This window comes from Peromyscus leucopus, chromosome 2 (genome assembly GCF_004664715.2).
Source record: "Peromyscus leucopus breed LL Stock chromosome 2, UCI_PerLeu_2.1, whole genome shotgun sequence".
In the NCBI taxonomy this organism is placed as follows: Eukaryota; Metazoa; Chordata; class Mammalia; order Rodentia; family Cricetidae; genus Peromyscus; species Peromyscus leucopus.
Genome location: NC_051064.1, coordinates 81812677 through 81835085, shown reverse-complemented (window position 1 = coordinate 81835085; position 22409 = coordinate 81812677). Strand labels below are relative to the sequence as shown.

The 22409-nt window shown below is 39.0% G+C and overlaps 1 protein-coding gene across 2 annotated transcripts in view; it reads right to left on the bottom strand.

Moving 5' to 3' along the window:
- Frmd3 (FERM domain containing 3) overlaps nucleotides 1-22409 on the bottom strand; it is a 194689-nt gene that overhangs the window by 16964 nt on the left and 155316 nt on the right. For both annotated transcript variants that reach the window (XM_028873960.2, XM_028873961.2), the window contains exon 13: nucleotides 16760-16884. In XM_028873960.2, coding sequence (XP_028729793.1) covers nucleotides 16760-16884 — 125 coding nt within the window. The remainder of the gene's footprint in view (nucleotides 1-16759; nucleotides 16885-22409) is intronic.

The following is a 22409-nucleotide window of genomic DNA, read 5'->3' as shown; positions in this document are numbered from 1 at the left end:
GATGAATACAGTCAGAATGAATTGTACAAAATTGTCAAAGAACTAATAAAAAATAAGAAAAAAAGAACCAAAATTAAAAACAATCAATAAACAAATGGTCAATAAGCATAAAAATTATGCTTATTATTGTAAACCATAAGGAAAATACAAATCAAAACTATCAGTTTTTTTCTGATCAAAGTATGTTTTTTAATAGTTACAGCAAAAATTGTTGGTGAAGCTCTGGAGAAATTAGAACTCTGTACATTATTAGCAAGAACGTAAAGTTCTTAGTCAGTATGGATAAAATGCTGATTGTTCCTCAAAAAGTCAAATACAGAATTATATCATCCAGTCATTCCATTCATATTCCAGTCATCTAAAACAGGCACACAAAAAACTAGTAACAAATATTCATAGCAATATAATTCTAATTGTCAAAAAGTAAAAATGTCAAATATTTTGTCACTAGATGACCAAATGAAGAATGTGTGTTTTATTAAAGGTGTGGTCCTGGTAAGCCTACTCTCTAGAAAAGGCCCATACTCATAATTGGCTCCTACTAATTAAAAAAATGGAATACTTAGTTGGGTAGGTAGAGATATTGGGGTGGATTTAGGAGCTTGGAAAGGTGTGTGAGTGTGATTAAAACACATTGCATGAAATTCTCAAAGAATTAATAAAATAAGAAAAGAAAGTGTTGTCTGATCTTCTAGCTGCCCCATGAGGTCCAGATACCCAATAACGCACTTGGTGTCTCCTATTCCTATTCCTCTTCACTTTCGACAGGCCCAAATCCTGCCTAATGCTTATTTGGGACACCACACCATTTTTTTTCTGGTCCATTTCTGTGTCGGAGTCCTCAAAGCTCTACCCACAACCCAGACAAGACCCCATGTCTCTTTCTGTAACTCCCTTTTCTCAATATTCTCTAAAGCCCTGGCTAATACCAGCTAAGGGTTTTCTAGATGCCTCGCAAGACCAAAGATCCTGGCAAGTGAATCTACACTTCCACTTTCAGGTCCTTACTTCCTTAGGACCCCATAAACCACCATTCGCTTCCTGAAAAGGGCCCAAGAATCCACCCCAGGAGACATGGAGACCTAGGAAAGTGACTCACAGGTCAGACTCCTGACCCTTCCCAGTCATGGTTCCCAAAGTCCTATCTTTTGTCAGTGCCCCCACATCTCTTCATCTTACACCTTCCCTGGTGTAGACTACCAAACATCTCACTTGTTACCTATTAGAGATCCTTCAGCTACCATATAAGACTTGGAGACCTTGGCAAATGACCTCCCAAACCTTCCATTCTCAGCATTACCCCAACTTTCACCAGTCACATATTGGGGACCACACATTTCTTATCCCTGCCCCGTTCCCTCTCTGTAATCACCATAGCCTAACCTGACACCTGCCTAGGATGTCCAGCAATGACAGAATGTTATTAGAAACTCAGGCAGCCTGCATTGTGGGCTAGAAATCTCATCTCAAAAGATACAACCTGCCAGGCGTTGGTGGCGCACGCCTTTAATCCCAGCACTCGGGAGGCAGAGCCAGGCGGATCTCTGTGAGTTTAAGGCCAGCCTGGGCTACCAAGTGAGCTCCAGGGAAGGCGCAAAGCTACACAAAGAAACGCTGTCTCGAAAAACAAAAACAAAAAAAAAAAAAACAAAAAAAAGATACAACCTACAATATAACTTCAGATGTCCAGGTCCCATTGTAAGAACACAAGAAATATGGGGGGGGGGGCAGGAAAGCCCAGAAACAAAACAAAACAAAAGCCTCATCAATATATTGCCTCCCAATGAATCACCAATTCCACAGCAATAGTCACTAATGAGGACAAAGTAAGTGAACATAGTTCAAAAATGATTATAAACATGTTCACAGAGTTCAAATGGTTCAAAGCAGACATAACTATCTGAATGAACTTGAACAGGATAGGAATAAACTGACTGAATCCCAGGAAAAGACAAATAGCTGAGTGGAATAAGTGAAACACTGTATAACTCAAGAATGTAATTAAATATTCAGAAATAAAGAAAACCCCAAACTGAAATGAAGCTGGAAATGAAAAATTTAGTAAGTCAAAACATAGTTCAGTAGAAAGCCTCAACAACTTAACAAATACTGAAGTTAGAATGTTAGAGATTTGAGATTAATTAGAGATATGGATCATTTAATGAAATATAATGGCAAATTAAAAAAATAAACAAAATCTTGGAAGACAATGAAAAGACCAAATCTACAAATAATGGGCATAGAACAAGGAAAAGAATTCTAAGGTACAGAAAACAATCACAGAAAGAATTCTCAAATCTAGGGAGAGTGATGCCCATACAGATATGAGGCTTACAGAACACCACATCAACAGGGTCAGAAGAACAATTTTTGACATCATTTCATAGTTAAAACAATAAATACACAGAACAAAGAAATAGTATTGAAAGCTGTAAGAGAGGGTTGTTGTATATAAAGGAAGGCCCATCAGAAGAACTGGTAAGTTCTCAATGGAGACTAACATCCAAAAGGCTGTGGAGAATTGTCTATATTGAGTTGGACTGTGGGCATATTTGTGCGGGGACTGTCTTAACTAAGTTAACTTATCTGGGAAGATCTAACCCACTGTGGGTGGTACTATTCCTCAGGCAGGGCATCTTGGACTGTGTGAGTGAACAGACATCAAGTTGAGCGAAAGCAAGCAAGCAGGCAATTCACTTCTCTCAACTGAGGAAATGACGTGATTTTCTGCTTCAAGCTACTGACACTGTTATTTCCCCACAATGATGGTCTATAACCTGGAACTGTAAGATGAGAGAAACCCTGTCTCCCCTACATTGCCTTTTCAGGATACTTTATCATAACTGAAAAGAGATTAGAAAAATCTATAGCTAGAAAAAATTTTAACTGGTTAACAAATATGTCAAAGACCTATGTATCTTTCACCTATATTTTTTGTTGGTATATTTCTAACATACTGATTGTAGAAGAAAATTTTTTCCTTACAACATGCATGTATGTATTTTCTACTTCATCTGTTAAATTATTGACAAAAAATAATTTTGTAATTAAAATATTATTTTTTTCTTTGCTGATGACACAGGGATTACATTTAAAACCACCATTTGAAATTCTGCATTGTTATACTTCATTAGAATAAAAATGGACAGCATTTCTAGAAAGTAACTCAGCAAGTCATATGGACTATTTATGGGTGTGGTATATCTTAATCATGAAATCTTGTGTTTTCTGGCTTTTATCTGAGAAAGAAACATCACTGCCTTGGTGTCTTCATTATAAACTCACCTAGCCAATTTCTATCTCCTGTTCTCATACATGCCAGAAGGGAGGTCTGCTTTCTCATCATCTCTCCTCCCCTAAATGGCTCTCTGTGCCAGCAAACTATGAGGATGTGAATAAAACTGAGAGTACCTGGACATTTTATGGACGGGCTAGCTGAACTGACTCTGTCACCCTTCTCTGGGCCTCCATGTAGCAAAGCCTGGTGAGGAATATAAACGGTACTCCACTCTTGCTATACAGGCACACTGCCGCCACCTTCTTAAGCTCTGTGTATAATAAACTCGTTTAGGAACCTAACCTCCCATTGGACTGTTAGTTGTTGTTTTAATTTATAAGCCAAATATCTAGAGACACTAGCCTGAGATGGCTTTGGTAGTCATTAATTTTCTCAGACCCAAACCTTCCCTTCCTCGTCACTCTCAAGGACACCCAATTTTCCCCACATCATTGGTGTGGCAGAGCAGGAACTGAAGGAGGGGGAATACAGGAGCCAACGCTCTGTTTGTACTCTGCTTTAAATTCACTATTACCTATAGCAGGAATCTTAAAAGTTCTTATTAATAAAATCAAACCCGAGGCGAGTTATTGGGGTCCATGCTGGTAGATCAGAGAGACAGAACAAGCCACAGCTATCTCACCTTGCCGAATCCTCAGCTGGTCTTGTCTCCTCAGACTGGAGGCCTCTGAGTCCTCATCCGGAATGGGTCTCAGCTGAATTACTGCTCAAAAGCCTGAAGCTTAACCAGGCCAAAAGCTTAACCAGCCAAATGCTTCTAGTTTCTGGTCCTCACGCCTTATATATCTTTTTGCTTTCTACCACCACTCCCTGGGATTAAAGGCTGGCTTTCTGGGATTAAAGGCGTGTGTCACCATGCTTGACTATTTCCAATGTGGCCTTGAACTCACAGAGATCCAGAGGGATTTCTATCTCTGGAATGCTAGGATTAAAGGTGTGAGTGCCACCATTTTCTAGCCTTTGTATCTAGTGGCTGTCTGTTCTCTGACCCCAGATAAATTTATTAAGGTACACAATATTTTGGGGAACACAATACCACCACAATTACCCCCAACATGCACACACACACACACACACACACACACACACACCCCTTTCCTGACCTCCAAACTCGGATCCACACTTACATATAGTTCTTCTGTTTCTCTTCGCACCTTCCTTTAATTTAACCCTCATTCCTCTTTTTTCCCTTTCTACCTTTTGTGAGTCTAGGATGATGAGTGTGCTGGAACACCCTCCCTGCACCATGGACATTGAATTTGTGCCTAAGTAGAAAAGCATGAAATTACTAGCTTCCAATCAGAGCTAGCTAGCACTTTGAGATGGCTGGACTCTGTGAATCCATGGCAGCCCAGCACTGAATCTGGAGCCACTGCACAGATCCACCTAAAGCCAAACAATAAATTGCTGTGTGTTGGACGAACCACCAGCAGAAAAGAGGAGGCTGCTGTAGCTGTACAGAAACTATCTTACCATTGTGAACAGCTGGAATGCAGTGGGTGCTAGTGCCTGGCACGCTGGTTTCGTAGTGTCCTAGTTTCTGCTGGCTGTTTTTCCCACTCTCAGAACTGCTCCACACATTTTAGTTACTTTCCTTCTGCCACAAGGTGCCCTGCTCCTGCTTTCACTTTCCAGTTGCTGTTACAGAGATAGGGTCAGGGAAAAGAGCATCTGGACACCATATCTTTTTGAGTTCCTTACACACCTTTCCCTCTATGCTCTGTATTTTCTAGATTATGGGCACTTAAATTCAAGTTACATGTGGTAAATTAAAGTGTGACTCTTTTAAATCAATGGACTCTCCTAAAGGGAGAAATTCATCCTTAGCACTATAATGTTTGCCTCTTATCTAGACTGAGGAACATAAAATGGATTAGCTGATTATAATATTGAAGAAAAGGAGGGCCAAAGGAAATGTCTGAAGAGAATATTAGAGGTGCAACAGAGAAGATTCCCCACACCTTATATAATCATTAGACATTGGCTTCTTTCCTTGCCATTCAAGCTTCAATGTTTACTCAAGACATTTAAAAATTTATGGTGGGTCCAGTATGAGAATCAGTTAGAGTGATGTTGTTGAGAACGGTTAGATGTTGGTTAGAATGATATTGTTGAGTCTGATGGGCTCCTTTTTCTCACGATGGCACATGAAAGAAGAGAGGATACAGGAATCAAGGTCTTATCAGTGACAGCAGCTAGCTTGCCTGGCCTTTCTTCATGGTTGTTTAAGAGGCAAGGAGAGAAAAACAATGGAAACTCGCCAGATGATGCTCCAGAAAAGAAGGCAGCAACAGAGATAAGAACTGTGTCCAATATATCTTCTTTTGCTTTACAGATAGGTAGCTGTTTATCTTTAACAAAGGTTTCTACAGGCTGAATCCTTATGTACTGGTAACTCTTCAATCAACGTATCTTACAAAAGATGTGTCTGCAATTGTTTTGTACTTGAGCCTGGCCTGAATATAAATCAGATAATAGAGAAAAAATGGCCTTCAGATGGAAATATTACTTTTAACATCATTTTATAATTATATATGTTTTGCAAGGAACAAAAAGGAAAGCGGTTTGAGGTTCCTTATTTATTCTTCGCTCAACTTAGAAATACACAGGAGTATTGATTGACCCAGCACTCCAGCATGCCCTCATACCAGAGCATTTTTTGTTTGTTTGTTTTTTTTTGAGACAAGGTTTCTCTGTGTAATTTTGGTGCCTATCCTGGATCTTGCTCTGTAGAACAGACTGGCCTCAAACTCACAGAGATCTGCCTGGCTTTGCCTCCTGAGTGCTGGGATTAAAGGTGTGCGCCACCACCACCTGGCTAGGTTCAGTCACTCTTATGACAAGAAAAAGTGTCTCAGCCTTAGGATCCCAGGGTTTTCTCAACTATATCTCCTGCCATTGCAGGAGACAGGTATTGATCAGACATGGAGACTAAATATGGGTTATACTGTCTTTTCTTTTTAAGATCTGAGACAGAAAAGGTAATCTTTGAAAAATTTCTGAAGCCCCTGAGGTCTTCCAGGGACTTACTCACTCCTCTGACATGGGCTAGAAGAATGTAGTTACTCCGAAATCAGTCACTGATACTTACTGAAAAGACTTCTGTAGATGTATAGGCCACATATGTGGGATGAATGAAAACAGAAACTCTATAACAGGTGAGGTACAAATCACATGTGGAAAATAACTTCTCAACCGGGAGACGAGCAGTCCCACAAGATGAGCCTCAGTGGGACCTTAATGGCCCCGTTGTGGACTGAAGACAGAGGCATTTTCTCTTATGTCTCTTAGAGAGGCTCCAGAGGATTCACTCCAAGACTTTAAGTTTTTCCAAGTGATCTCGGGTTACTGTTAGGCTCTCAAAGAGTCACCCTCAGGCCTTGTAGAAAGATGGGGAGAGACCCTGCCTCTTTGGAAAGGTACTTGATCCTGATACTGCCTTATAATTCAATCCACTCCAAACAAGTGGAAAGTGAAAGGGATCCCTTTGGACTGTGAAAAAACTTTAGACTACTTCCTTGAAATGGCTACTAAGAACTTCTATAATCAGGAGCAAAATTTAAAAAGCAGTGAACAAAACAGGAAAATGATAGCCCTTGTGTCTACAACAATGGGCAAAGCTTAAATCCAGCCACGTGTTCCCTCTTATTTGCAGTGCATCTCCCCCCGACACCCCCCCCCCCGGGGTGTGTGTGTGTGTTTGTCTGTGTGTGTATGTGTGTGTATGTGTGTGCAGTGTGCACGCTTTTTTGATTATCATAAAAGTTGTTACCTGTTTCTGTTTGCTGTGTCTGAGATTTTCCTTTCCTTTTAATTCTTTAACTGGCAGAAAAAATAAACCTGAATAAGACCTCCTAGATCTACGATGATAATAAGGATATGATCAAACATGAAGGACACTTGTGTACCCCCAATGAGTCAACTAAACTGACTAGTTCATTTGCCTCCTTGCCGTCATTCAATAAACCAGTGGTTCTCAATCTTCCTCATGCTGCAACTCTTTAATACAGTGTCTTATGTTGTGGTGACCCCCAACCATAAAATTATTTTGTCGTTACTTCAAAACTAGAATTTTACTACTGTTATAAATGGTGATGTAAATGTCTGGTATGCAGGATATCTGATATGTGACCCCCAAAGGGGTTGTGACCCACAGGTTGAGAACTGCTGCAATAAACCCTTATTAGCTCCAAGTTGGCGTTCTATGGTATCTTCCTAGGCCCCGCCTTTTTTCTCTTAAGATCCAATTTAGTAGTCTATACTAAATTAAACTTCCTTCTGAATTCATCCTCTCATTGTCCCTCAATTTCACTGGGTAGCTTTGGTGACCATTGATTTTCCAGGATCCTAGTCCTTCTAGCTTATTTGAGGCTAGTCAGCTTTTGTCTCTCTCAAGTATACTCCACTTTTGCTGAATCATCTTTTCCCCACTTCCCCACAATCTGCACATCCTTCCTTAGGAATGCAAGACTCCCCACCCTTTCACTGTCATCCAGAAATCATGGAAAGCCTGACTATAAGCACATAGTATGGACTATTTATCAATCACATGGCATAGAAAAGTCCCCTTCTGAGATCCATTTTGAGGAATACACATTTGTTTAGCCCATGCTATAAGGACCTTAACTTGCTCAAATTTCTTGAGCCATAGTCTTGACCTTTTTTTTTTTTTTTAAAGATTTATTTATTTATTATGTACACAGAAGAGGGTGCCAGATCTCATTACAGATGGTTGTTATCCACCACGTGGGTGCTGGGAATTGAATTCAGGACCTCTGGAAGAGCAGTCAGTACTCTTAACCTCTGAGTCATCTCTCCAGCCCAGTCTTGAACTTTTTAACCATAACATCATTTAAAAGTGGTTGAGTGTTGCTCAGGTGTGACTTTATAGACTATGGAAATAAATATTAGAAAAGTGATGTTCTTATGTATGGCACTAAGCAGCTTGGTGAGGAACCAAGGCAGACCAGGGCTTTTGTATCAAAGTAGAATTAGAGCAACAATTTGAATCTCTATTATATTTCCAATGAAAAATACTGCACTTCATAAAATGAGCTAAATTTGGAACATCATCCAATGACAGAACTGATGTACACTGTTGTTACCACTGAAATGTTTGCACTGAGGAACACTGTACTCCACTATGAGCTGTGTTGAGAATTAGTTAATACAGAATGTACAGAATGCACAGTGTTATTTTTTTTAATGTATTTATTTTTATTTTATGTGCATTGGCTGTGTTGCCTGCATGCATGTCTGTGTGAGAGAGTCAGATCTTGGAGTTACAGACAGTTGTGTGCTGCCATGTGGGTGCTGGGAATTGAACCCTGGTCCTCTGGAAGAGTAGTCAGTGCTCTTAACTGCTGAGCCATCTCTCCAGCCCCCAGAAGGCACAGTGTTATATTCTTGTGATGATAATATAATATATGGAAAACAAAATCCATATAAATTTCATTAGGAATATAGCATTTACCCTCTTTATAGTGATATAAACTTCTGGGTAGCACACAAGTGGTTAGAAAGTACCAGAATTCCAAAGACGAGAACAGCGCCACAGAATAGCACACAAAGGGAATAAAAAAGAATTTTTGAAGATACTATGCAATGTTGTCTTCAGATCTTGCTTGGGCCTTTATTGTGTCTGCTGAGCTGCTCTAGGCATCTCTTTACTGAAGGAGTTGCCAAACCAAACTGAAGTGCTTCTTTCTGGAAATTAGTTGGTATGACAATGGGCTTTGAAGTTTGGCTTAGCTCACCCAATACTACATTTATAAGTAAAAGCTGAACTTCAGCTTTTCAGCAGCCTCTTGAGTACTGTAGTTCAGCAGTAGTAGGCTGTTACTGTTCTTAAATGGGAAAGTTGATGATGAACAAAGAATTAATTAGCAATGCTACAATGATGCTTTTATGAATTACTTCTAATTTAGGATATTAACTCGTCTTCTGCATTTATGCTGAATGTTTTTCTCATTTATTGTTTGTTGATGGGTTTGCCATCCTGGGTGAAGAGTAATTATAAGGAGAAGGTGGCTCTGCAGGTTTCATAAGCAGTTCCTACTACTTCATGGACCATAACATAAATGTGAAGCTGGGCAGTGGTGGTGCACGCCTTCAATCCCAGCACGCAGGAGGCAGAGCCAGGTTGATATATGTAAGTTCAAGGCCAACCTGGTTTACAGAGCTAGTTCCAGGACAGCAAGGCTACATAAAGAAACCATGTCTTGAAAAGCCAAAACAAATGAAACAACCAAAACAACAATAAAAAGAAAATTTTAGGCTAATATATTCTAACATACTGAGCCCCATGAAAGAACTGACTTCCCCCACAGGGATAGAGGTGTGGGAAAGAGACACTGAATCTGTGTGAGTGATAGAAGGAAAACTGTTTGAATCATGGCCATGAAACCTCAGAAACAGAGGAAGAAGAGAGGAGTATGTTAACAGTAGGCAGCCAAAAATGAGGAATGGACAATGAGAAGAACCTATTAGGTCACAACACCACATTGCTCTGTCAGAGACTTTACCAGCAGTAATGTAGCGTAAGAAAATATGAAGCCTCATATAAGGTCGAAAGTATTGAATAATCTTTCTTTCAGGTGTACGAGAAACCTCCATTCCCAAATTATATATAGATTAAAATCTGTTTTTGCTGATGTTCAACACTCTGTTAAGAAAATTTAAAATAATTCAATAGCTTCTATGTGCATGCCTGAGCTGGTGCCCTGGCTTAAAAGGACTCATGTTTATGCTTCTTCTCTTTCAAACAAAATTCTTTAAATTATTTTTTTCTGCTCTCATACAATATATCCTGAATGTACTTTCCCCTCCCTCCACTCCTCCCCTTTGCTCCTGATCTCTCCTCTTCTCCAGATCTGCTCCCTCCGTATCCCCCAGAAAATGACAGTTGCATTCTGAGATGAGTTTTTGAGTGAAATTGTGCCTATCTGCAAATGAAAAAATAAAAATACTCTGTCTCTCTCTATCCAAAGAACCTTGCAATGTATTTGAAAAGTATGTTATGTATTTCTTTGTTCTGCAGTAAGAAAAGTATAAGAAGTTCATGAAGTTACTACCTTATTTGAACATGGCGTATGTGAAGACCTACATCTGTGTTCTGAGGCCACTTATATTTGGATCTAGAATGAACCATTTTTTTATTCCTTTACATTGAAAGCTGCTTTTTTTCATAAACATGAACATAAACACCCATACCTACATACATATATTTTCAGGGTTAGGATTATAATGTGGCTTGGAGCAGTTTTTCAGTTTTTAAAAAGTTCTATCTATAAAGCTCTGTTGCTGAAGAAAACACATTTCATTGAACACAAAGAAGTTGAGCTGGTGCCTAACTACAAGCTTCACCCCTATTGACTAGCATTTATGATGCTGGGAGTTACTCTCCATGCTACCAGAGGAAAACAGTAATCATTAATATCACCCAGCTATAAACCCTGTAACATACAACACCAACCTAGGTGCAAGGTATACTGTTACAATAGTGCACAAATGTTATGAGAGTAACTCCCCACTTCTTGATTGGATTTTAAAGCTCACTCCATGAGATGGAATCTATATGGGATACAGCTGAAGTAGCTAACAACCTGAGACTAGATAGGTCATGGACCTAGGGGAAAGCTACTACTTTTATTCTACTAAAGGTATGTATTCAGAAGGACATTGTTGATGTATGTATTGCTTGTATATATTGTATATAGTTATTGTACTTATTGTATATAGTTTTTATTAGTTATAACTTTTTATTTTTTATTAGACAATTTTATTTGTGCTGAATGGTGGTGATATTTTATTTGTGCTTTCATAAATAAAGCTTGCCTGGACATCAGAGGAAAAAGGCCAGCTATTATAAGTAAACAAAAAAGTCAGGCAGTGGTAGCACACACCCTTAATCCTCTCATTTAGCAGGCAGGTTCTCTGTGTGTTCAAGGCCACACTAGAAACAGCCAGGTGTAGTGGCACAGGCCTTAATCCAACACAAGTTAACCATGAAGGTCTGGAGGTCTGTACAGACAGACAGAAAGCAACAGAGCTCTGTAAAAAGAGGAAGTGATGTAGATGGACAGAGAACAAATCAGATGTCAGAACAGCAAGGCATATAGACATGGGTAGACAGGAAGTAACTCACATTTGGAAGCATAGACCCACTGCTTCACAGAGTCAGCAATGAGCATGGTTCCCCCAGAGATGGCTGTAAATGTAGTTTGGCCATGGTGGAAAGCTGAGGTGGGTGGAGCCAGCAGCCAAAGCTGCCATTTCAGTCCTAGTTATGCTGTAGTTAAAGCAATAGAGTCACAATAAGACAGATTCAGATGGGATAAACCCTAAACAGTTTACAGTGTATGTAAAAATGTACGTAGGTTTGGAAGAGAGAGGAAAAGGAATATAGACAGTTATATAAAGAAATAGAAAGTTTTAAAAAATAAAGTCTTTAAAGAGACAGTAAAAGTAATATAATAAGCCATGTAAAGAAGGAATTCACACACAGAGTCTGGATTATATTATCTTTGGGATTTTTAACTGCAGAGAGACATTTGATTATAAAAGTTGCTGAGTTAAATCAATATGTATATTTTAAAGTTATCTTGACCTCAAAATTTATGTCTAAGGATATGTTGCTTGGAAAAGAGATTCTGCTTTTGTTTCTACAGAAGATGAGAAGCTATGGATTTGTTCTGGGTTAAGATGGATCAGATTTGATCGAGCTGGACCTCCTGAACCTTAACAGATGGTACCTGTCAACAAATGTTACAGCCAGTCTTCTTAGGACTTGACCATAATTCTTAATTTTCTTAGGATCCCCATAAGATTGCCAGCACCCTCAATCAACAGGAAGTAGTATGAGAAACTATGCCCCAATTCCCAAAATATAGTTTATAAATATTTATCTTTATTTAAAGGGGGTTGATGATAAATGCAATCTCTTTCTAAAGAAGAAAAGGGGATAGTATAGATAGGATATGATGAAAGGATAGATTACTGAACCTATTTTTAAAGAGCAACAACTTGTTTAAAGTTAATTTTATTATATTGTATGTATATTTCTACTCTCGTTAAGGTATTATGTTTGTGCAGCTCATTTGAAATTGTAATGGGTAATTAAGAAACACAGATTACTAATTAGTCTTTTATGATAGTCATACTTATAATTGTGTTAGTTAAGTTTTCTAGGTATACATAGATATAATTCAGTTAGGTAGGTAATCTTCAAACACTTCAAAGACCCACAGAATATGGCATTTAAAATGTTTTAAAAACTTAGACTTTTCTAGACAATGAGACATGTCTGCTCCTGGCAGCACCAATTACTTCAAGGAAGATGATTGGTACCAAAGACACTCCATATGGAGCTTATCTTCGTCATGGCAAAAGTTAGCCATTTTAGCTAGAAACTGTTCTTGCCTGGACTATTTGACAAAATGTTGTATAAACTGGACATGCAGGACACATAGGAAGGTGACCATTGAACTTTGCAAGGTGAGATGATCCTTGAGGTTCCTGCTTCATAGAAGAAACTGCCAGACATTCTACTGGACACAGAGAGAAGCAACTGAGAGACTCTAGGCCTATAAGCTGAAGAAGGATGCTCCAACATTGTAGAGGAACTTTGGTAACTGTTCAGGTAGCCAGCTGTCTCTGTCATTCTAGATTTTTGAAAGTTGCTTACAATGCACTTCCTGCTTACTTGGGTAATATATCCTTCTGAGTGAGGTCTTTGATGTAGTTGAAGACTAGATAGTTATAATTATAATTTTCCTTGGTTATGATAAAAAATAAATTAGATATGAAACTTTAGACTCACAAATATAGGATAGATAAAATATTTACTTTAATTTTGCCAAATACAAATAGACTAGATATTGCAGCTGTAATTCTTGCTTGATAACTGTTCTATTATATGTAATTTTACTATGTTAAAGTTAAAACCTTCCTTTTTGTTTAGACAGAAAAAGGGGAGTGCTGTGGGATAATGCTTTTGAACACTGGTTTAATAAAATACTGATTGGCCAGTAGCCAGGCAGGAAGTATGGGTGGGGTAAGCAGCCTAGGAGAATGCTGGGAAGAGAAAAGCAGTCAGGAGTTGCCAGCCAGACACAGAGGAAGCAAGATAACAAGGAAGAATTGAGAAAAGGTGCCAAGCCATGTGGCTAAACATAAATAAGAATTATGGGTTAATTTAAGTGCAAGAGCTTGTCAATAATAAGCCTGAGCTAATGGCTGAACAGTTAAAATTAATATAAGCTTCTGAGTGATTATTCTATAAGCAGGCCATAGAACTGTGGGGGCCTGGTGGGACCAGAGAAAACTTCTGACTACAAAGGTACATAGCAATAAAACGACTCCTAATGACATATTGCTATACTCATAAATCAGTGCATTGCTTAACCCTCATCAGAGAATCTTCTTCATGAAGTAGATGGTAATTAACACAACTGGAAAATGTATGAGAGTAAGGGACTTTGGAATATTCAGTCCTAAGTGGGATATTTTTATCAAACCCTTCACCTTAAGGCTCAGGGATCTATATGAAAAAAGAGGCAGAAAAACTATGAGAGCCAGAGATGGTCGTTGACTCCAAGGAAACAGTGTTATCCAAACACTACCGGATTGATGTACATATGGACACACAGAGATTATGATAGCATGTATAGGACCTAGGCAGGATCATGCCAGATGGAATCTCAGCACTGAGAAGAAGTGGACACAGGATCTCACCCCTAACTGCTTACAGTTGATACAGACTAACAAAGGAAAACCAGCTTTTTTCCATTCCAGTGGAGTGGTACTGGGTATTTCAACCAGTCCAGGACAGGTCCCAGGCCCTGGAGTAAGTGGTTATAACAAAACAAATTCCATGGATCACTAATAATTTCATCAGCTTTATTTCATGTTCCTGGAATACTTCTTTGACTGAAATTAACATTCTATGATGGTCATGGTTATCCCAAGGCTGATTGAAGAAAGATGAGAAAGATGGGGCTGACTTGTGGAGAAAAGACAAATTACACGTGGAATTGTAACTCTAAATTTCTGCACAGATGGAACCTAGACAGAAAAATAAACTTAAGAATCATGCAGGTTGAACACTTTGCATGAAAAATTCAGAGTCACAAGTTGTTATTGCTTTGGGACATCATTACACTATGTGGTAGTTTGAATAGACAGCCCCCTTCCCACACATAGACTCATATGTTTGAATGCTTGGCTTATAGGGAGTGGCCTATTTGGAGGATTGGCCTGTTGGAGTAGGTATGGTCTTGTTGGAGGAAGTATGTTGCTGTAGAGGCAGGCTTCGGAGGTCTCATATATGCTCAAGCTATGCCTAGTGACACAGTCTCCTTCCTGCCTGCAAATCAAGATGTAGAACTTCCAGCTTCTTCTCTAGCACCATGTCTGCTTGCATGCTGCCATGTCCTATCATGATGATAATAGACTAAACCTGTGAAACTGTAAGCCAGCCCCAATGAAATGTTTTTCTTTATAAGAATTACCATGTCATGGTGTCTCTTCACATCAACAGAAACCCTAACTAAGACATACCAGGATATAAAGGGACTCTATTAGTAGAATTTTTAGTGCCAGAGCCTGGGCCCTTGAAGCTCTTAACAAGCCAAGCTCAGCAATCTATCCTCAATAGTCCAATTAAACAAACAAATAATAGTAAAACCCAGAAGGGGAATTTATTCAATGATGCCACATTGGGAAGAAAAACAAGGAGATCTATCTAGTTCATGGCCCCATAAGTCCATCGTTATGTTCCTAGTATGAATTTTGGGTTTAGATAGAGGACCACAGATTGAAGACTGAAGATGAAGACTGGATAAATTCCAACTGCATGTAGCCTGTTACTTCAAAAGTCTGATAGACAAAAGAAAGTGAAAATGTCCTTTTCCATGAAGTTATTACCAGCTTCAGGTTGAGGTGAAAGTGACTGGGAAATCTGTCATCTTGACACTGTCTGCTATCTAGAGTTTCTATGAGAAACTATATCTCAAGTAAAAATGTTAAGGAGAAGCCAGGCAACGGTGGCCTTTAATTCCAGTACTCTGGAGGCAGAGCCAGACAGATCTTTGTGAATTTGAGGCCAGCCTGATCTACAAAGAGAGTTCTAGGACAGCCAGGGCTATTCCACAGAGAAACCCTGTCTTGAAAATCACCCTCCCAAAAAAAACCCAAAACAACAACAAAAAACAAAAACAAAAAGCAAAACAATAAACAAACAAACAAAACAAAACCAAAAAAAAAAAAAAAACGTTAAGAGAAAGCTAGTTTGAATTCAGAGTCTTAATAGTTTTATTTGGCATGCATTAAAAATTACTTTGACATTAGTAGGTTGTGTGTTTGCCTTACTCGGTATCTCAAACAAGCAGGGTGGTGAGATTCTTCCTTGAAGTAAGTGAGGGAAATTATATGAAGAAGATAAAAGAAGAGTAGGTCAAAAGTAAAAAAGGAGAATGAGGAGGATGAGGATGAAGAGGATGAGAAAGGGCAACAGCAATGATAGCTGTAGTGGTGATGCACAAATATTAATTATCACTTAATATGAAAGCTTTCGAGTTGAAGTAGAAACTAAATACTTAGCTTTCATCAAAACTATCAGGCATGTCGGAGATGTAGTTTAGTTGGTAGAGTGCTTGCCTATCATGTACAATGCCCCTGGTTAGACTTCTATCACTGCATAGTATCATTGTGTCATGATCATGGTATCATAGTGCATGCCAGTCATTCCAGTGTTCAGGAGCTAGAGGCAGGAAGAAGAGACATGCATTCCTGACTGCAAATAACATCTGAGGGCAACCTGGGATACAAGATAGCATGTCTCAAAACTAAACCAAGCCAAACCAAACTGATAAAAAGCCAACAGAATACCTGTAAAAACAACAGGCTTGGGAATTAAGAGGCCCAAAATGGAGGATCAATGTAGATGTACTTGTGGAGAATTGCTTATAATCATCCATTTAAATTTGAGTACTACAGAAAACCATTCTTTCCATCAGGACTTTCTGCAATGATGAAAATCTTCTTAGTCTCAGATGGATATAGTGGCCACCAGCCATAGGTGGCTACTGAGTACTAGAAATCTAGCTATGGTGGCTGGGAGATTGGGTTTTAATTTTAATGAATTATAACTGAATTTGAAATAGCCACTAAAAGTAATTGTCTTACTTGACAGTGCATGCCTTGCACCATTACTTCTTTCATAAGTAATTTTAGAAATGCTGGTTTGTTTGTTTTTTTTGAGACAAGGTTTCTCTGTGTAGTCCTGGAGCTCACTCTGTCGACCATGTTGGACTCAATCTCACAGAGATCCACTTGCCTCTGCCTCCCAAGTGCTGGGATTAAAGGTGTGTGCCATCACTGCCTGACTTAGAAATATTTTGAATTCACAAAATTTCCTCATTCCTCAGAAAGGAGACTTCTAGGTTGAGGTGGTGGACTTACCCTCAGGAAGAGGAACTTCATCTTCCTGTTCAATGGGTGAAGGAAGCAGGGGCTGCAGGGGCTCCATGTTAATGATGAGCTGTTTGTTCAAGGAGTGAGAGCTGCGACTCTGGGTAATGTTGACTCTAAAAATAGACACAAGCAAATAAGTTAGTGTCCACTGCAAATACTGGCCCCACCCACTGGACACATAAAGAGATTAATGCTAAGAGTAAAAATGTTCCTAACATTTAAGACACATGGCTCTCCTTGTCATTAGATTCCTGACAAAAGTCTACAAATTCTGTTCAACTCAGTGAAAGAAAATAAAGTTCCCCAAATGTCATCTGACAGATATGCTCGGCGACAACACACAAATTTTAAATAGACACAAGAAACACACCAGGGACTTTCCTCGCACCGAATTAGACAAGTAGAAATGTAAATGACAGTGGTTCAAAGCCACTGGACCACCCCGACCAATCGTGCTTAGACAGAGGACACAGATGATCTGTAACTGTGAGCTATCTTCATGTTGTCAGATGTTCGATGTTTGGATTTCCATTCATCCCCTCCTTTACCAGACAGCCATGAAACTCAGTTCTGGTTCTCCTTTGGAAAGGCATGTACACAACAGAAGCTATGACAAGTAACAGATGGCAAGGAAACTGTTGGTGTCTCATTAAAACTGTTGACAGCTAGAAGTCCATTTTTACTGCCTGTTGTGGGCAGAACAGCTGTGGACCCCTCACAGAGGGAACTGGAAACCTGAAGGTCTACATTAAGTGCTTAACTCTCTCCAGTTTCCTGTCAAAACCAAACCCACCAGTCTTTTGAAAATGCTGTCAAATGTCTCCTCCTTGAAACCTTCTCCTTGTTGGTTTCTCACAACAGGGATTCACCCTTTTATTCTCTCCTTTTTCTCATACTTCTCGCTCTTCCTTTGCAATTCAGTATGTTTGTTACTTCCGTCAGTTTGCAATCATTACTGTACTAATTAGCCACACTCTAAAAAGACTGCTGGCCATTCTTAAGTGCTTTACGGTGTCTCACTGGGTAACTTCTTATAGGGTTTGAACTCTTAATCTGAAGTAAACTGAGGACAACCTTAGCTTGACATAACCTGGAATTTCAGATTGCCAAGGATTTTCTCAGGCTGGACATTTCTGTTAGGACCGTCATGGGAAGGTGTAGAGTAGGATGTCTACTGGCATCTTGCACTGGAAACTTTCACAGCTGCCACTGGCTGCATAGGAAGTTGTTTAACCACAGAGTCATTTCTTCTTTTATTTCATTCTAGAAACTGATGTTGGAACGGATGATTATGTGTTAGATGATCTGTTTGTTTTGATGATTAGTAGCTCTCCCATTAAGGAAGTCACTATCTAGAAGTAACATTTTCACTTTTTAAAAAATCGGAGACACATTATGAAATACATTTTGTATCATCTATCCTCCTCCCAATATTCTTCATCTGGAGACGTTGAATATTTTGATACTCCTTTAAAACTGCGTTGTCTAACAACTGCTTGGTTCTAGAACAGGCTGTTACCTTTCCTAGACAGGTATAGGACCTGTCCTAGTCTAGGACAGTTCTATTACCAGGGTTGATATTCCATGTGTAAGTCCATCTTGGTACTGGATGAAAGGTGGGGGCAACTTGGCCCCTATACATAGGTTAATGTTGCTTCATTATAGTAGAGGTTCATGGCTTGTGGTTATGCCTAGGGTTAGGACAGATGACTCTTGTAGGGCATTACAAACCTCAGAGTTTAAATAATGTGACAGAGAAGGGCACAGATTTCCCATTAAGTGAAAGACTTACATAAACCCAAAGGCATTCCCCAAGGCACAGAATTCTCAGGCTCAATGCCCTAGGATAGCCTGGTAACTCCAGAGACAGATTAAAGAAAGTTAAATGAATAAATGGATGTCTCTCACTCCTTTTTATTTCTATGATCTGAAATTATTATTTTGTCCTTTAAAATCCATTTTTTGGAAAAAAAATTCATAAAAAAGAGAAAAAAAATTCCATTGTGATAGTAGTAAGAGGCAGGGCATTTAGATATAATTCGGTCATGAGAGCTTTCATGAATAGTCCAGAGTCCTTATAAAAGTATTCTGATGGTCAGTGGGGTGGCTCAGTAGGTAAGGACATTAGCCACCATAACTGATGACCTGATTTTTTAATCCAATGACCCCATAGAATAAGGAAATAACTACTTATTTAAGTTGTCCTCTGACATCTACATACATAGTATAATGAGAATACATGTGCCCTCCCCTCCCCTCTTCAAATAAAGAAAAAAGAAATAGAATGCCAGGGCAGTCTGTTTCTCCCTCTCCTCCTTCAATTTTAGGAAAATAAAGACATTTCTGCTTATGTGGAAGCCCTCCCCAGACATCAAATCTTTCAGTGATTCACTCATGGGCTTTCCATTCTCCAGAACTGTGGGAAATAAAGTGTTGTTGTGCACAAACTATTCAGTCTATTGTATTTTGCTACAGAAATTCAAATATACTATGTATTTTATTTCCTTCAGAATAAAAATTATCCCTATTTACCTGTTTGGAAAGATTGCAAAGAGGATGCCTGACATGTGGTTCATTGGAAGCAAAGGCTCATTGGCACAATGGTAAGGACAAATATTTAATAGAATAAAATCTGAATGGTCAGTTCATTTTATATACTGGCTTGTATACACTCTGCTCATCTTTTGGGTTTCTCAGTGTGCTTATGAGTCAGGCAGGATAAACATTTGTACTGATGAGAGACGCATCTACCCCTCAACAAACGTCCTAGACTATCTGACAAAACGCTAGTGCCAGGTATGGGAAATATCCCCTCTAGTTGCTGATTAGGTGTGTGTGTGTGTGTGTGTGTGTGTGTGTGTGTGTGTGTGTGTGTGTGGTGATACAATATACTTTCAAAAAATATAGGTTAGTGCATTGCTCTTGGTTGTCTCCTAAAACCTGAAGGCAAGATCCCATTGCAGAAGACACAACATATTTCAGACACATGATTTGGAGGAATTGAGTTGTAGTTGACCTGCAAGCCTCCTCCCTGAGGACTAGCTGTCATAGTATCAGAAGGTGCTATATAAACTGCCAAGTGGGGCAGGGGGGCATAATGATCCTACCCTGCTTTAAAGCTTGTAAACCAGGAGAATAAATTGGTGAGATATTCCTAAATGGGCAACAGTTGCACCTTTATGTTCAGGGTAAGCAACATCTGTTTGACTGTATTTAAAGACTAATTAATGGAATAAAATTCATGTCTGGTACTGTAAACCTAGCCATCTACCCATGGCTAATGATATAATAAATCCTAGAAGACAACCTACTATTGCCATTTTCCTAAATCAATATAATTTCCAGCAGTTTTCTAAATCATTTTACCTACAGATAACTAGTTCTTACCTCTCATCAAAGAAGCTTCTTTTTATAGCAGATGGAGTGCTATAGAAAGTTACAAGTGGTCAAAATGTAGAGAATAAGTGAGCACGGTATGCCCAGCTTCAATTAGTATATGTACAACAAACTTCTATACCTAAGGCTCAGAGAAGGTTGCAGAAGAGTGCATGGAAAGATTGTAAGAGCCAGAAGATGAGAATGCCTGCTAAAGATAATATCTTCTAGTCATAAATGGGAAGCCATATCCATAAATCTCCACAATGTGACTATTTGGACAAGATCTGCATAAACATAATATCAGTTAACATGCCAATATGGAATAGGGAAATTTCACAAGACCTCACCCCTAGATGAATAAATACTGGCAATTGATGGCTGCTGAGAGAGGGAGATTCAATTTTCTCCAGGGATGATTCCCCTCCTGCCCGGCAACAGGTTATCCAAGCCTAAATAGTCAGTCCTAGACATATGTACATACAAGTAACATTAAATGAATTCAGTAGGTTTGTGTGTGTGTATACCCACATATGCATATAATATATATGTGTAGATCTATGTATATGCACACATGTGTATATAATGTATATAATGCAAATTACAGAGAGTGGGGGCATGGAAGGAGTTGGAATGGAGAGAGGGAGGAGTGGAAGTGATTTAATATACTCAAGTATGAAAGACTCAAAAAATAAAACTAAATAAAAACAAAGGAGTTACATGGGCAAAACCAGGATTCTTAATTTTGCCTAGTACTTTTGCTTTATGCCACACTTTCTACATTAGTGAGTATAACAGCATCTCAAAAGAATTTATTTTACAACTAATATTTTGAAGTTGGGGCTATACAAGAAGGTCTCACTGTGCTAACCACTTTTCTAAGAAATTGCGAAATTGGCTTCTACTTTGCCCTTCTTCCTCATATCCTGAGGTGTTTTAGTCAATTCCGTGATGCTATGACCAATACAAAATGTTTGTAATGTAGAAATAAAGTGAATTTATTTAGAACAAGAGTCTAGAGGCTGGAAAGATCCTGAGAGCATTGTGTAGTCATTGTCTTAGCTCCTGCTGAAGGCTATATGATGGTCTACCTCACAGCAGATAATGCAGAAAAACAAACTGGGATGTTCAAAAAGGCAAATGTGAAAATTAACAATTTGCTTCTTAGAAGAAAACTTAATAGCATCATGCAATGAATCTATCCTTGAGGGTAGTGTTTCCACAATTCAAACACTTTCCACATATCCCTAATCTTAATTTTCTCTCCTCCTCATAACTGCTCTATCAGAATCAAGATTCTGGTATAGATACCTTTGTGGACACCCCAAATCTTATCATGAAGTAACTGATTCCTCTGCCAAGCAACAACACATGCTACATTTCTACACTTATCGATGCCACCCATCAACTGGAGAAATGCCTATCCTGTTCCATAAGGCACTCATGTTCAATAGTATCCAAACAAAACTGTCATTAAGACTTCCATTGCAGGAGGAAGGCTGGTTGTGGCACATTAAAGTAGATTCTAACACTGGAAGATAGAATTTGTGTAGACTTTAGAGTATTGATTTTTTTTTTTCTCAGCATGAGAAAAGCATGTATTCAAAGATGAGAAAGGAGAAGTCACACAACTGGATTGTAAACTGATGACAACAAGTAAATGCAGGACTCAGAAGGGTGACAAAACAGAAGGAGCACATTGACGTTTATGACAGTCATTCACTCTATGCTCAAAGGAAGTAGTGCTGGCCTACTGTCTCAACAGATTTCAATATGAATGTATCTTCCAGGTTCTGCCTCCCCATTTTTACAAGGTTGTGGTTTGAACCAGAGGTACTGCAATGCTGAGCAAGTACTCTGCTGCTGAGCTGAATGCTAAGCTCTAGCTGCCCTGTTTTAAATGAATGATAATAATACACATGCTTTACATGTGTATGCCACTTTATATTTTAAAAAGTTATTTTAATCCACCAACAAAATCTAGAAGTAGGTCAAGGCAATATAGAATCTCATTTCATAGATGGGTAAACCAACAATCTAGGAAATTTAGTGACTTACCCAAGGCCACAGAGCTGGCAGGCAATGTAGCAAAGATTAAAATCTATTCATTTTTTGTATCAGAACATTCTTGTATCTTGCTGGTTCTGGGTGTTCTGTGTGTCCCCTGGTGGTGGATGCTATGCTCCGAGCTGCAGCCCTCCATCTGACGTGGCCTCTTGGCTAGGCTCAGGGACTCTTCCCCAGCAGCCAGCCCAGGACAGCT